Source organism: Carassius carassius, chromosome 5, assembly GCF_963082965.1.
Source record: "Carassius carassius chromosome 5, fCarCar2.1, whole genome shotgun sequence".
NCBI lineage: Eukaryota > Metazoa > Chordata > Actinopteri > Cypriniformes > Cyprinidae > Carassius > Carassius carassius.
This window is the reverse complement of record NC_081759.1, coordinates 27,890,301-27,905,901: the sequence shown is the minus strand read 5'-3', so window position 1 is coordinate 27,905,901 and position 15,601 is coordinate 27,890,301. Positions and strand designations below refer to the sequence as shown.

The 15,601-nt window shown below is 35.8% G+C and overlaps 1 protein-coding gene across 2 annotated transcripts; it reads right to left on the bottom strand.

Annotated features, from left to right (window-relative positions):
- Nucleotides 1–2,621: 2,621 nt before the first annotated feature.
- atp1b2b (ATPase Na+/K+ transporting subunit beta 2b) lies at nucleotides 2,622–13,724 on the bottom strand. 2 transcript variants are annotated; one of them, XM_059550389.1, is made up of 8 exons: nucleotides 13,331–13,723; nucleotides 6,456–6,584; nucleotides 6,152–6,256; nucleotides 5,823–6,028; nucleotides 5,363–5,422; nucleotides 4,536–4,562; nucleotides 4,099–4,194; nucleotides 2,622–3,740 (listed from the first exon to the last, which is right to left on the bottom strand). In XM_059550389.1, the coding sequence occupies exons 1-8, from the start codon at nucleotides 13,419–13,421 to the stop codon at nucleotides 3,573–3,575; spliced, it is 882 nt and encodes a 293-aa protein (XP_059406372.1). In that variant the 5' UTR covers nucleotides 13,422–13,723; the 3' UTR covers nucleotides 2,622–3,572. The 2 variants fall into 2 exon arrangements, with proteins under 2 accessions (XP_059406372.1, XP_059406373.1); XM_059550390.1 differs by lacking the exon at nucleotides 4,536–4,562 and having other exon boundaries at nucleotides 13,331–13,724.
- Nucleotides 13,725–15,601: the final 1,877 nt, after the last annotated feature.

Below are 15,601 nucleotides of genomic sequence, written 5' to 3'. Positions count from 1 at the left end.
ATGAGCATAATTTAAAAGGGCAAAATTACACGTGATGGTAATAACCGGAAAGAGTGTGTAAATACGTGTCTCTTTGTTTGTGTACTGTATGTTTGAGAGAGACAGTGAAAGTTTAAAACTGTATCCTTGTTCTTTATCTTCTGCAATTCTACATTATAATTCTGGAAATTAAAATGCAGATTATATTGATGAAGAGGAGACAGTGCATTGTTGTTAATTTTATTAAGTTTGTTATTTCAATACATCCATTTAAGCCTATGAATATACAGAATAAGGTGTTTAACTTAACTAGTCAATATAATGTCAGGTTGTCATTGTTCATCAAATATTTGAGCAAAGTTTGCACAAGGTCCAGTGTTGTGTTAACATTCAGCCATATTAAACGAACAGCAGTTTTTGTTCTGTGATGTTGTTGAGGTGGTGACACACAGCCGACTCCATCTGTTCAAACACATCTAAACCACAGCATTTACTGTATACACATATACATTAGGTAAATTACTTTTCATCTAGTTTTCAAAAGTTCTGTTGGTTAATGTTCACAATAGACTTATTTAAAACAGATATTGCATTGTCAATGCTAGTTTTATGAAACATAAAAGTTGCATACATTTTGGTATTTCATAAACTACAAAGAGGTCCAGATTAAAGTGTTGATGATTTATTACATTCTTGGGCGGATTAAGTCTTCTGACCTCCTTGTATTTTATAATAAGCACTGCAAAGCTTTATATCGAGCCACGTACCTCAGCTGTTACATGCTTTTAGTCATAAATGATCAACAAAAATAGAAATATAGGTTCTTTGAAAATATAGGATCTATTTTATATAGCATGTGATTTTAAAATACATATAGGCATTCTCATCTATAAACTTATTTAAATATTGCAATAAATGTTTATCTTCTTGATCAGCCAATCTAAAGAAAAATACACATATAGCTTGTAACTTTTCTTTATACATCAAAGGGCTCAAAATATAAATATATTGCTTTTAAGAAGATTCTTGTATAATAAAACATATGCTTGTGCACTATACATTGTGTACTTCAGTAGAAACAGTTGGTGGCGTAGGAGAGGCACAGCACAACTGTTACACTAGGGGCCCTGTTTACAAAAACATTGTCTCAAAGCCAGCATGCACCAAAAACGTCATTTATTATTATTATTATTATTATTATTATTATTATTTGTTCATGGTGTTACAAACTTTTTTTTCTACTAGTACAGGGTCAAGTTAATGATGTGTGATCTGGGGCCTGAGGTAAATAAATACTTAATTTTGTTGATTTGAAGCTTTCTCTGCTGAGTAAGATAACAACCTTACCATGCACAAACATAAAATATGCAATATACATTTGTCAACACAAATGCACATGAAAGTGACATGACATACAGCCAAGTATGGTGACCCATACTCAGAATTTGTGCTCTGCATTTAACCCATCCAAAGTGCACACACAGCAGTGAACACACACATCCAGAGCAGTGGGCAGCCATTTATGCTGCGGGGCCCAGGGAGCAGTTGGGGTCCAGTGCCTTGCTCAAGGGCACCTCAGTTGTGGTATTGCCAGCCCAAGACTCAAACCTACAACCTTAGGGTCAGGTGTCAAACTATCTAACCATTAGGCCACAACTTCCCACACATGTGAAAGTGATCAAATGTGAAGAAGTGTTTTGTCACTGAATATTTTTCAGTAAAAGAGCTGAAACAATATATAGATAGATAGATAGATAGATAGATAGATAGATAGATAGATAGATAGATAGATAGATAGATAGATAGATAGATAGATAGATAGATAGATAGATAGATAGATAGATAGATAGATAGATAGATAGATAGATAGATAGATAGATAGATGCTTTTGAGGAAATGTTGGTGTAAAGCATCATATCTATTTATGAGAGTAAGATTAAAGGATTAGGGCATTAGAGGAAGTGTACACACTTGTCATTTAAATGAAAGAGTGTACATGAATTCTCCACAAGACACTTCTCAGAATGGAGCATGAGGTGTATGTACTCAGAGAGTGAATTTAGGTGTTTAAAGATAAAAAAAGAGAATGAGAAATGAAGTTGGTGACCACGTCTTTAGTTTTATTGACTCATGCAGGGTAAGGACTGGGATGGATTCAATTCTGTCTTCCTTATCAGCAGAAACGTAAGCCTGCTGTTTCTGCTCTTAGAGCCTCTCTCTCTATGGTTATGCTCAGAGTCACTTACAACAAAATCCAAAAACTATTTTAAATGTGCGCAAAGATTAACATAAATCAAATCAAAACATACATGCAGGAATCCACACATATTCTCTCACACACATATCAAACACACTTTTTCTATCTATTTTTCAGATTTTAAACTGGACCAAGGCCTGCTGTCATCCTCTGAGCCAATGCAAATCAATACAAAACATCATATCCCCTCACCATGTGAGACCAATTGGATTACACATACAAAAATATTTAATAAATAATAATAATAATAATAATAATACTGCTTTTACATATAAACAAACTTAGACACACCTCATGATAAATGAAATGTGACACACTTCATCATATGAAAATACAGGCTGTGTCAAAACTAATAGGAATGCAGAAATGTATCAGTTTTCTTGTGTGTGCTTAGGAGGATGTTCATCATGCACAGCATTAGCTAAATGTTAGTTATGCTAATATCCTCTTCAATTACAAAGCCACATATCAGACAGAGGAGAGGTTTCAATACCGCTCTTCAGAACTGATACACACATGCAAAAAAATTATTTTTAAATCCCAGCAGTCAAGAGATGATCCAAACACACATGAGATTGTGCCACATTAGTTTATAGATACCTGCTTTAAAATTATAATAATTTCTGCTAAATTTATACAGATACTGAGGGAAGAAAACAGCATATTTATTAGGAATTTCTCTCTCTCTCTTTTTAAATGACATCCCTTTCTTAATACTGTTTTAATAGAATATATTATTTGTAATAAACAGCTCTTATAGCTGAACATGCAATTCAAATTGTGTGTTTCAGAAAATAAATACTGTGATACAATCTTAAAAATGTGCTTCACAATGCCATAAAAGAACCTTTTTTTGTCTAAGTGGTTCCATAAAGAACCTATAACATCTGAAAAAGCTTTCTGTTTCACAAAAGGTTCTTTGTGGCAAAAGAAAGTTCTTCAGATTATAAAAAGTTTAGAAAGAGATGATTTTTTAAATAACCTTTGACTGAATTCTTCTTTGTGGAACCAAAAATGGTTCATCTATGGCATTGCTGTAAAGAACCTTTTAAGTACCTTAATCTTTAAGAGTGTACCTCAGCTCACACATGCAAACACACACACACAGACACTGATGTACACACAAAAACTTCATTGCTAACTCAAATAGTCTCAAAAATATTTTTTTGAAATGAGTATTTCTCTTCTCTGTCTGTGCTGAGGATTGTTTTGTCTGGCTTATCTAGCTGTGCCTTCTGTGCATAATCCTACACTCTTTTAGATGGGGAGGACTTGTGTATGTGTGTGTGTGTGTGTGTGTCTGTGTGTAAAAGAAATGAAACACACTTTCGCCTGTTTAATCTCTGGAGTTGATCCTCAGTTTGAAGGAAATGCGTCCAGCAAACTTGTCTCGTTCACTTCCCTCAGGGATGTTGTTAGCGTTGATTTTGCACTCCACATTGACGTCCTCATTCTTGGTGATGTTGAGGAACTTAATGGCCACTAGAGGCTGAGAGTAGTTCACCTGCAGCAGAAGAAACAGATTTGTCAGAAAAGGGTTTTAACTTGGTTCTATCCATCAGCTGTTGATTGGATAGAGCCAGATCTGAATGCGATCTTTAATGGGTTAAATGGGCTAAATTATTAAAGAATCCAGCATGTATCACAAGAGGGAAGTCAGTTATGCCACTCAGATTAATAATTAAAAATTATACTTAAAAAAAAAATATTATAATAAAATATATGCATAGATGAAACATTTACAATAAGATCAATAATATGCTTTTAGAAAACAGAGTGCAAATGTTCATTTTACACATGTACAGTATATTCTCCAAGTGCGTGCGTGTATGTGTGTGTGTGTGTGTGTGTGTGTGTTGTACCTGGGCTTTCTTGCCATAGTATGGGTAGTACATAAGGTCAAAGGTGCCATTTGGGGGAAAGTACTCCAGTTCACCAAGTTTATCTGTGTCATCTGCCTACAGAGGGAGGGAGGAAGGGATACATTATGAGTTCATCTCAGCATTTAATCTGAAGGTATCAACCTGTTCTAATACCACTGTTACTGAATTAAACAAACGAACAGAGAAACCTTCTTTTGAACTGATCTTATGCTGGAATTATCTAGCATATGATCTGACTGTATGAATAATCATTTTACCCTTTGCTGTTTTTAAGTGTAATTAAAGATTTCAAATAAAGACTGGCCATTTTGGATTCAAATTTGTTGCTCACTGCAGAACGTCAAAGATGTAATGCTCATCATAAATTCTCTGCCTATGTCAAAATGATTATTCTTCATTCTGTCTATTATTCTTACCCACTCATCTTTCCCAACTTTGTATTTCTGATATGAATGGAGAGGGAAAACAGGTGAGACACACACAAAAACAAAACAACCACATGGAACATAAACAGAGATGATGAGCAATGGTGTAAAACAACACATAATAAACTGAAAAGACAATTATATGACAACAGGTATGATGGGTCTATGATGAAAAAAAGGTGTGATATTTAAAAAATGGATGAGGACATTGCAATCAAAGGTTCAGAGATTGACAGTGATTCAGAGGGCACACACTACTGAGAAAGCTTGGGGAAGAGAACTTCCACTCTAATGCAATATAGGTCAAAGTTTGCTTTGAGTGAGGGAACTGACCTACAGTATGAGAATACAAACAAGAAACAGTGTTGTTATTGTTAACTTAAACTACTAAAATATCAAATTGAAAGAAATCTTAAGTAAAATATACAAATAAATATTAGATAAAAAAAATTATGAATTGGCGGCTAACAGAAATAAAAGTTGAAGTACTAAAATGATGTAAAATAGAAATATGAAAACAGTTCAGACTGAACCTTGCATGGTTAAAGGATGAATGCATTCAGCCATTTAAATGAATGGGAAATACACAACGGTTTCTTTACTTTTTCTCATTTCTGTTTGTTAATTTTTGCATGTGAATCAGTAGCATATAGTCTGTCATGGCAGTCTTTCTATAAAGCCGGCCACAGTTCTGATTACTGGCCAATTTAATCTGGTGACCTTGTTGAATGGCTCATGTAAATTTAATCTGAAAACAATCCATTTTTTTAAAGACTGAAAGATAAGGAGAGTGAGAGACAGAGGAAAAGAGACCTTACCTTAGCACCACATGTAACATAAAGAGGCTGCCCATCCTTAGCAGGCAAAAGACCAATAACCTGCAAAGATGAATAAACGCAGAGAAAGAAGGATTTGAGATTGAAATGAGATAGGGAGAAAAAGAACGAGACCCAAAGATGAAAACCAAAGGGAAGAGACAGGTCAAGTTGAGTCTCATTAGAAAACTAAGTAACTCTGATGAATTATTAATTATAAACATTCAGGCCACTGATGATTCTGTGGTTCCAGGTCAAAGTCTTCAAGACGATAAAACTCTGGGGATTCAATGACGTAAATCAAATCAGGCATATATTTGTTCCATTATATATTTAGTTGTTTTTCAACAATAATTGATTATTTGCATAATAAACTGTAATCTGGCTTTTTTTTTTAAATAATGCTGGACGTGTTTCTGTCACAAACATTTGCTCCACACATGCTTTCTATTTCACATCTTACACGGTTAAACTTGATGATAATGCAGGGCTTGCCATCATTGTAACCATAATAACGATCTGCGATCCCAGAGCAATTCTCCAATATGGAGCGTTTGAACTGGCAGGAGCGCTTTGGGAAGTTTTTCAAGTTGCCACTGTCCTCCTGGATGAAGTACTGATCCGGTTTACATTCATAATTCTTCTGGGCCTGGACTGTGTCGTTGTAGGCTGCATACAAGAAGCAACAGGACAAGACGTTCTGTCAACTAAATTAGCACGTAGGATTTCAATAGCAAAATGATTGCAGCAGGTTCTGCGTAATACATATAATGTTATTTGCATGGCACTCACGTGAGAGGAAGTTATTGAGGGCTTGGACGTATCTTTCCCAGGTCTCTGTGTACTCCACGGTGTAAGCGATCTCCAGCTGGTCTCCTTTAGGTCTGATCATCATCCCTGCAAAACAAATAAGAAAATTGGGAAAATACAGAGACTGTGAGTGTATATGTTTACATTCAGCATCAAAAAGTTCAAATAATGTGCCAAATATCAATAAATTACAGTTAATAAATGGCAAAAGGTATCTGTAAGGGGTAACATTAGGGTGTAGTTTTTATAATTAGCTTATATTTAGGATCAAGTCTGTGTGTATTACCTGGAGTTGAAAGTCTATCTTGGTATGTTGGTCTGTGGTCATCGAGCGTCTGCAGCATTACGTACATGGTGAGAGCAAATAATCCAGCCAGGAAAATGTAGAATGCCAGATAAAACAACAGGATCAGACCTTAAAGGACACACAAACATTCAAGTCCAAACTCTATACAAATACATGTATACTCAAGCTTTTGGAAACTTTTCCATAAATGTGAACTGTAATATGCCACTAAAATCTAGCATAATTAGCATCGAAATATACTTATTTTAATGGATTCTTGTTTAAATGATTTTAATAAAAATAATAACAATGAATATTAATTTAAATTAATAAATATATCTGCATGCAGCAATAATTGGCATTTTGCATGACATTAAGCATTTCTGATGTCAGATAGACTAAATGTGGACAGGACTAATCGTACAACATGTTTTTTTTTTTCTATGATAGTGCCACCAAGTGGCCAAGTCCTTCCAAATTGGTAATTTGTTTTTAGAGCAAGCCCTTACATTAATGTACCAAGTGATAAGTGATAAAAATGTACAAGTCTAGGAGTAGTTCACAAAAGTATGTATTTTATTCTTGATATAAATGAAATTAGATATATTTGTGACTTGAGTCTGTAACATACGGTTCTGGTGTTATAGAACAAAACATGTTTTCCCTCATTGTAGCTCCTCTTACACTTTATGTACTTTAATAAAAACATGTTTGCAGGGAGTGTTTGTAATAGGACATGCAGAATACTGTGACCATATACCCATAATAACCATTTATGACTATCTTTTGCTCTCTCTCTCTCTCTCTCTCTCTCTCTCTCTGTCTGTCTGTCTCCCCCTCGCTCCTCACTCTCCTTCTGCTGATGTAACTGTGAAAAGATACAAGACTAGTAGGCTAGGTCTAATCCTCTTAAATTCTCACCAGAACACCCGGATCTTCTCTCCTCATTCATACATTTACTGTATACATTTACTGCAACTCTGTCTAACACACATTCATACTTTTACACACTAATGTCCCTTTTACATGAAGTCGGGTAATCCTGTCTGGTAAATTTCTAGTCTTTGACAAAACTGAATTACTGCAGGGCAGATGTGGGTTAAGAGGGGTAAAAAGGGGGAGGGAGGTGACAGAAGGAGAAGAGGGCAGATTAAGTCAAAGGGGGATTTTCAGGGGAATATATGGTTTAGTAACACCAGAGTATAGCCTATGGTATGTCTGTACATACATTCATGTAAACACCCCCAAATACCCCAATAAAATAATAATTATAGTCTAGATTATCAAATCTACACAACTGCACTAAATAGATCTTTATACAGACTAATGAGTTGATATTTATCATAAGTAGAATAATTACAGAATTATGTCAGTAGTTATTCGCAGTCACAAAAGAACATTATTTGGATGTGCTTTAAAGTCTGTTCATTTACGGGTTAGATGTTTCATTCACGCGCTGTTCTGACGAGCACTTTTTCTAAGCGCGTACACCCGAAGCGCGCGCACTAAAGACTGTCAAACAGCGACGGGTTACTGAATAAGTTATCTTTTTAGCTAATACTGTCAAAACACACAAAGTTTACATATAGACTCAGTTTATGTGTAAAATGAAGGTAAACAGTTGAGAGAAACACGGATACCTGTGTATATTAGATGCCTGCAGGTCTTAAAGGGACAGTATTAAACATGCTGCCGACTGTCTTCAAAAGGGATAGTCCCCCCCCCAAAAAAAATATTTTCTGTCATTTACTCCCTCACACGTTGTCCCAAACCTTTATTCATTTCTTTCTTGTGCTGAACACAAAATAAGATATTTTGAAGAATGAGGGTAACCAAACAGTTTCTGGTCCATATTGAATATGCAAGTCGCTGTCGACCAGCAACGGTTTGGTTTTCCGCATTTTTCAAAATAGCATTTATGTTCAGCAGAAGAAATAAACTCATTCAGGTTTAAAACTACTTCTGAGTGAGAAAAGTATGGTATAAAAATAAAACACTATGAAAGAATTGACAGAAATATAACAGAATTTTTATTTTTAGGTGAATTATTCTTTTAATGTTAATAAAACACCAAAACACAAAGAGAGAAATCACCCACTAGCCTACTCTTGACTGAAAAACTTGAATACAGTTGCTTTAATAGGAATCAATATATACAGTATATAGTGTTTTATTTTTATATTTGTTAAATCAATTTATTAAATGCTCCTGTTAAATACACCTATACCTGAAAATAAAACATTGTTTGTTTTATTTGTATATTATGTATATTTGTAATGTGTATCTTTGAACTCATTTTTTAATAACAAAGATAAAATAATGACAAAGATCCTCGCCCACTTTGGCCTAAATATCAGCCATTCTTTTTTATATTTTGTTACCTTGAAAGGTTTGTCATTATAATAGGGAAATTGCTTTCGCTGCAATGCTCAGACAAATTGCAAAATTGCAAAACCAACACGACAAAGAATCGTGATAAAATCATGATATAAAAAAAGGAAAAAAAAAATCAAGTAATTTATAAAATTGTTATAAGATAAAATATTATACACACTACCGCTCTTTTTTTCAAGGGTGGATTGATTTGATTTTTTCACAAAAGTGAATTGATTTGATCAAAATATAGTAAAAACAGTAATATTGAACAATATTATTTAAATTTATTTCTATTTCAACTTTTTGGATATCTGAAAGATCATGTGACACTGAAGATTAGAATAATGGCTGCTGGAAATTAAGCTTTGCCATCACAGAAATAAGTTACTTTCTAAATGAATATTGAAAATTGTTGTGTAAACCATGACTCTTTGATGAACAAGGTTTAAAAAAACAACATTTATTTGAAACTTTGTGTTTTATAGCATGCAGGACATTGCTGGACTTGAACTCCTTTAATTTATGTTAATTACCTGAATACTTTCAGGGAAAAAGCAAAGATTCAGTAACTCATCCATTTGCCCCTGCAATAAGAATGTACTTCCAAACATATTCACCAACACAATCAATAATTTAGGGTTGCTATTTCATAGAGAATGCTGAGTGCTGAAAATGCCTGTATGTATGTAAGTTGTGGTGCACAGGAGGAGAGTGTATGCCTGAGGAGAACTTATTAAAATAAAGGACACCTGAGCTTCAAGCAGCAAGGCCCCTGGGGACAATCAATCAGGTTGATCCAGGTTGAAGGGAGGAGGGATATTGTATCTCTGTCTCCCGCTGCATCCTGGAGTTCCCCGCACAGACATGCTTTCACTGATCAATAACAGTACTGCAATGTGAGGTTACACTACAGGATAGAATTACACAGCAGTGTGTGCTAATATGCCTGGAAAGAGTGAAAAAGAACGCAATGCATGTGCAAGAGAGAAAGTGAGCAAAGATAAGGTAAGAAGCAAGGGATACTAGCAAAGACCAAATGTTCACATCATTAAGCACTACTTAATCTCGCAGCAGGACAGCCTCAAAATAACCGCCGTCTCTCAGGATACCAAATACCTGTATTATCAAACAGTACTTGCTTAACTTGGTTATGAGGTTAAAATGTGGTACATCCTCATCAGCTGTGCTGGATCTGTGAGTTTGTGTGTGGTGAATACTGCACATGGTGGGACTGATACTCTATCATGATGAAAGTCACCCTCCCTCTTTCAACCCTCTAATTTGAACACAACCTGAAAGAGAGAAGCAGAATGTGCCACTGTGATCTGCTATTTGCATGTCCACGTTCATTAATACAGACATGAACCCCACAAAACAGTCTCTTTAGATCTGCCCACATCCTTTCGGCTTCATCAGTTCCTAAATCCATCAAACCTACCAGACCACCTTACTATCAAACACTTCAGAGGAACTCACACCTGTGATGTAGACAAAGGGAGATATCTCTGAATATCAATTTCCTGTTATTTGGAAGAAATAACTGGGTATACTGAGTGCACATAAACAGATCGTAATTATAGAACTGATGAATCTAAAATGTTACTATTAATAACTTTTTAATTGATTTTTATTCAAGTCAGATTTATTTATCAACACTGAACCAACCTAAATACTTAACAAACATAAGAGTTAATCAATTATAGATGAATAAAAACGGTTCTCAGGGATACAATTGCAGATAGCTTACTTGATATGAATATTTCTTAATATTTCTTATCAGACCAAACCTGAAACTGGCACCACTTTCAGAAGACCTTCATATTAATGACACTATAACATTGTTGCTGTGTTAGCATTATTGTGCCAATTGTTTTGTACCTTGTAATTGACTATATTTCATAGTGGAAAATAAGCAATACTAGGTCAAATTACATCATTTCAATTCAAAACGACATTTCATGTCTGCATATTTATGATGTGTGTAGCTGTAAGCTGAATGGGACAATATACATTTGAACAAGAAGATTGCATTCAAAAAGAGGATCTTTCAAAGCAGTCTAACATCCAGCTAGAACCAGATTTTTCAGATCGGAGAACTGCAGGGTGTAAAAATGTTAATAAATAGTAAATAATTTATTATATTTACTAAAAAAGATTAAATTCTATTTGTTTACTTGCATATCATCAGAGAACTGTGAACATGCAAATATGTTATTAATTTCTTTAAAAAAAATAACTCAAAGTCTCAGGGAGTACTTCATGTAAATATTTTATGTCAAAGTGCTTTAGCTGATGAAAGTATAGGGATCTTTTGAACTAGAAACCTTTTCTGCGTGGTTGTTTCCGGGAAGCCTCATCCTGCTTTGAACAGAGTTTTAAGATCTTCTGCTCTTAAATACTGCAGTATGAGCTATAAGTCTCAGGAGTGGTTTAGAGATTCAATTATCGCCTGTACAAGAGTGATGTTTAACAACAAGATGAGACACAGGCTGTATATGACTCTCCAGAGCAGAGGGCTATAGTCAAATCAGCTTTAAATGCTTTTATCTGATACTATTAACCCCTCTGTGCTCCAGGGCTTCTAAAAGCAACCCTGGATATGTTTCAATACGAGACACAGCTGTATAGATGTAGCTGCAGGTTCCACCTTCCTCCATAGGTCACTATTAAGCTCCATAATGAGGATGTACTTTGTTAAAGAATCTAAGCATACCCAGGTTCACTCTGGTTTGGGCACAGACAAAAATAGACTAATTAAGGAGTCTTAGAGAGCACGCTGACTTAACTAGGCAGCTAGTCTTCAGAGCATCACACACACACACACACACACACACACACACACACACACACACACACACACACACACACACACACACTCTCTCTCTCTCTCTCTCTCTCTCTTTCTCAATGAGGTGCAACACACTGAGATCCCTTAGAGCAAAAAGTGCTGGCATACATTGAAGTCTTGAGGGCAGTGATCTAGCATTTCTCTCTCTCTCTCTCTCTCTCTCTCTCTCTCACACACACACACACACACACACACACACGCTCTCTCTCTCTCTCTCTCTCTCTTTTACTATCCAAAAGCATTGACAGCTGAGTTACAGATGCCCGAGGGGCAATTTTGGAGTACTGTAGTTTTAATGCCATCACACCCTGATTAAAAGACATGTTCAGTTTCAGAATGAATCTACGCCAGTTGAATAGGCCATGTCTCCAAATGATAGCCTCACCAAGGCAACCAATGAGCCTATTAGTAAAGGATTACATCTTACACTAATTCACAAACCCCCATGCACACACTCAAAATGGCCCTCGGCTAGATTAAATCATCTCAATGTCACTGCAAAAGACTATTTGTAACAATATACACAGGGATTAAGGTGTTTAGTGGTTAACTTCTATTGTTAGAAAGATCTTACACAATTATAAAAGCCAGATTACTTACTAGATTACTTGGAACGTTCAAACTGATTTTAACCAAATGGCAGAATGTACAATTTGACACTTTAAAAAGAAATAAAAAATAAAAAAAATAAAATGATGTTGCACACAGTAGGTGTTGGTGACTGTATTATTATAATATTTGTTACAGCTTCTAGTTGTTATTCAATTATATGTTAATATATGGGCCTACAGTGTGTGAACTCTTAAAATGAGTTTGCTGTGATGAAAGGCAAAGAAGATACAGATGGCACACTGGGGCTTATAGCTGATCAAAATTGGCCTCTCTAGCAGCTGTCAGGGTAAACACTAATTAAATAAGGCAGAATACAACAGAGAGCAACTACTACAAAAAGCAAGAAAATTTTGAGCAAGGAACTTTTTAATTTCTCTATTAATTAAAAAGTGACTCATACTTTGAACAAAAACATAACTTATACTATATTTTACAATACATGAATTGCCTTGTTAAAAATATAATAAATCATACGGTGTACTTAAACATTGTATTTTTTTTTTTTTTACTGCAGCATTTCAGAATTCTTTGCAGTTAAAATTGCGGCTCTTCTTTACAGAAAGTGGTGCAGGGAATACTGATGTGTGCTTGCCTCTGTTCAGTCATTCTACTTGAAGCGCATTGTGTAGTTTTGCAGGGACTCGACGCATCATATTTCTCCACGCTATTCATTGGCTGATGCGGCGCATTTAACATTTCTTCCCGCAAAGTTCATCGTATCACAATAATCAGTTATCTGGATCTGTCAATAGACATCAGATTTCTGGATTTGACAAAGATAATCACATTATGCATTAAGTTTTACAGCTGCGCAAACACGCGTCGGAGAAAAGCAAACGCATGTGACGCACTGCAGCCGCACTAACTGGAGTTTTAGCACCTCGGACAGCGATCCGTCTCTCAAGTGAACTTCTCTGCACTGATAAGAGTGAGACTTGCGAACTATTGCAGCGCAGTATTTATTTTAACTGCAAAATAATGGCACACTTATTAGCATTTGTGCATGCGTGAAATCCTGTCGGTGCTGTGCAAGACTTACCCCAACTGCTCGCGGTCCTCCCGCAGAACTCGCGCGTTCTCGGGTTCCAGAAGAACTCCTTCCACGCGTTCTTCTTATCATCCTTTGCCATTTTCCTGGACGAAATAAATGTGCACTCACAGAGTCAACGCCTCGGGGCTAACACTCTCTTTGAGAGTAATATAAAGCTATTCAACCCTTGAATAGTGTGGAGAAAGGGTTAAAACGATCTTTAAGGTCTCAATAGAAAGCTTTTTAAAATGAAAAACTGGGTAAAAGCGATTCTCAAGGCACTCGGCCGAAACCTGAGCACTCAAGCAAGGATTGTGTGAGAGGAGACCTCGATTTCTCTGTGACGCCCGGCTTTCTGCCCACTCACAAGTGTAGTGCGCATTCCGCAGAGAGACAGAGCAAGAGAGAGAGAGAGAGAGAGAGAGAGAGAGAGCAGTGCAGCACTAATGTGTCGATACTGCAGTAAAACCATCTCTGCCTCCTCAGCCCCTATCACCCCCACCCCGAAAAAAAGTCCCTCCTTTAGCAAAACTCAAGTCACTTCTTAGCCAATAGCATCGCTATGCTGCGCACTTTGCCCCGTCTTCCACATCAAAATGGCACATATGAAAACCTGTGATGGAAGAGACTTTTAGGCGCATCTGTTATCATCTCATGAGGCCGTTGCCAAGGAGAAGTCTCTGGGAAGTCTCAGGTGAAGTCAGGGAAAACGTCTCTCAGGAAGTGCTTGGTGTTTCCGTTCTGTGTTGTTCCGGGCAAAGATTCCCACTGGCCTCAGATTTTAAGATGCACTGTAAAAACAATCTTGGATCAAGCAAATAATCCTTAAAATAAAATCTACTTGATTGTTGTATTACAGCTAATGTAAACCAAACAGGTAATGTATCTTGATGCTGTTTTTCCTGTTACAAGATACATAGGCTGATCTTCAACAAGCATTACAGGTGAGTTGGATTCATTTAATGCTTTCATTTAGTTCAGACAGATTTACATTAAAAATCATTTGTTTCATTGGTATTTGGGCATAATTAATTAATGTGGCTAGACTGTTTGGCTACCTAGCAGTTTTATTGGCAATGCTGTTGATTTTATTATATTCTTATGATTATCAAGAATGTCAAGAATCACTTAATATAGATGGGTATTTTTTTTAAATGACTGCAGATTAATGATAACTTGACATTTTAAGTTCAGTCAAGGCATTTGCATTAAACAATTAGACTTAATTATGCTCAGTATATAACTAAATAATATACAAAATTAAATATGAATTTAAATTTTACAGATTTTACAAAAATGTTACAGATTTTACAGTGAAAAATTAAGCTTCAGCAAATGAAACTGCTGGCACGTTTTTCTCTAAATAACCATATAATTTATATTTCTGATGCTCTGAACAGATCCTCCTGATCCTCCCTTAAGCATAACTCCAGCTGTTACAGAACCAGTATTCCTCTTAAACTTCAATTTTTCCTTAAGACCTGTAGATGTTTCAATGACTGGTACTACTTGATAAATCTGTCACATGACACGTCAAATAATGTCTGTAATGATGTTCAAGATCAATGACAGGTTAGAGCCAATAATATAGAAGACCTATAGAAAGAGAGAACTTGTACAAGAGCTTCATCTATGATACAGGACATCATTGAAGAGCAAATCAGTCAACACAATTCAGCAACAGACTGTTGTTACAGCTCCCTGTATTCATGATGCTGACACATGAGTAAGAAACAACTGCCCACAGTGAAAATGGATACTGAAACAAGTCTGGAAGGTCAGCATGAAAGGAAAAGTACACCCAAAAATGAACATTTGCTGAAAATGTACTTACTCTCAGGCCATCCAATATGCATATGATGTCTTAATTGGAACAGATTTGGGAATTTAGGATTACATCACTTGCTCACCAATGAATCCTTTGCAGTGAATGGGTGCCGTCAGAATTGTAACGACCCTGAGTGACTCCTTCCCTGATGGTGTCAGTCTGTGGGAGTTTTGAGTCACTCCCCCATGTTAATTGTTAAATGTTAATTGATTGCTTGTTAAGAGTTAAGTATTTAAGTGTTTGAGTTTTCATTTGGTTCAGCACTCTCTGTGGGATGACTCTCACAGGAGCAGCTCATTCTTATTGATCCTTTGCTTATACTTACTTTATGTCATGTAACTTTAATGTTTGTTTTGTTGTAGTTTGTTTTGTTTGTTTTCCTTTCCCTAGACTTATGTTAATGTTTGTATGAATGGTAATTATTCTAATTGAAGATAATAAAAACTATCTTC

Excerpts from the sequence above, each read along its gene's own strand:
- atp1b2b (XM_059550389.1), bottom strand. The coding sequence starts at position 13,421 with ATGGCAAAGGATGATAAGAAGAACGCGTGGAAGGAGTTCTTCTGGAAC. Across the intron at positions 6,257-6,455 it reads AGATAGACTTTCAACTCCAG|GGATGATGATCAGACCTAAA; the intron begins GTAATACACACA and ends TTTGTTTTGCAG. Across the intron at positions 3,741-4,098 it reads ACTATGGCAAGAAAGCCCAG|GTGAACTACTCTCAGCCTCT; the intron begins GTACAACACACA and ends CTTCTGCTGCAG.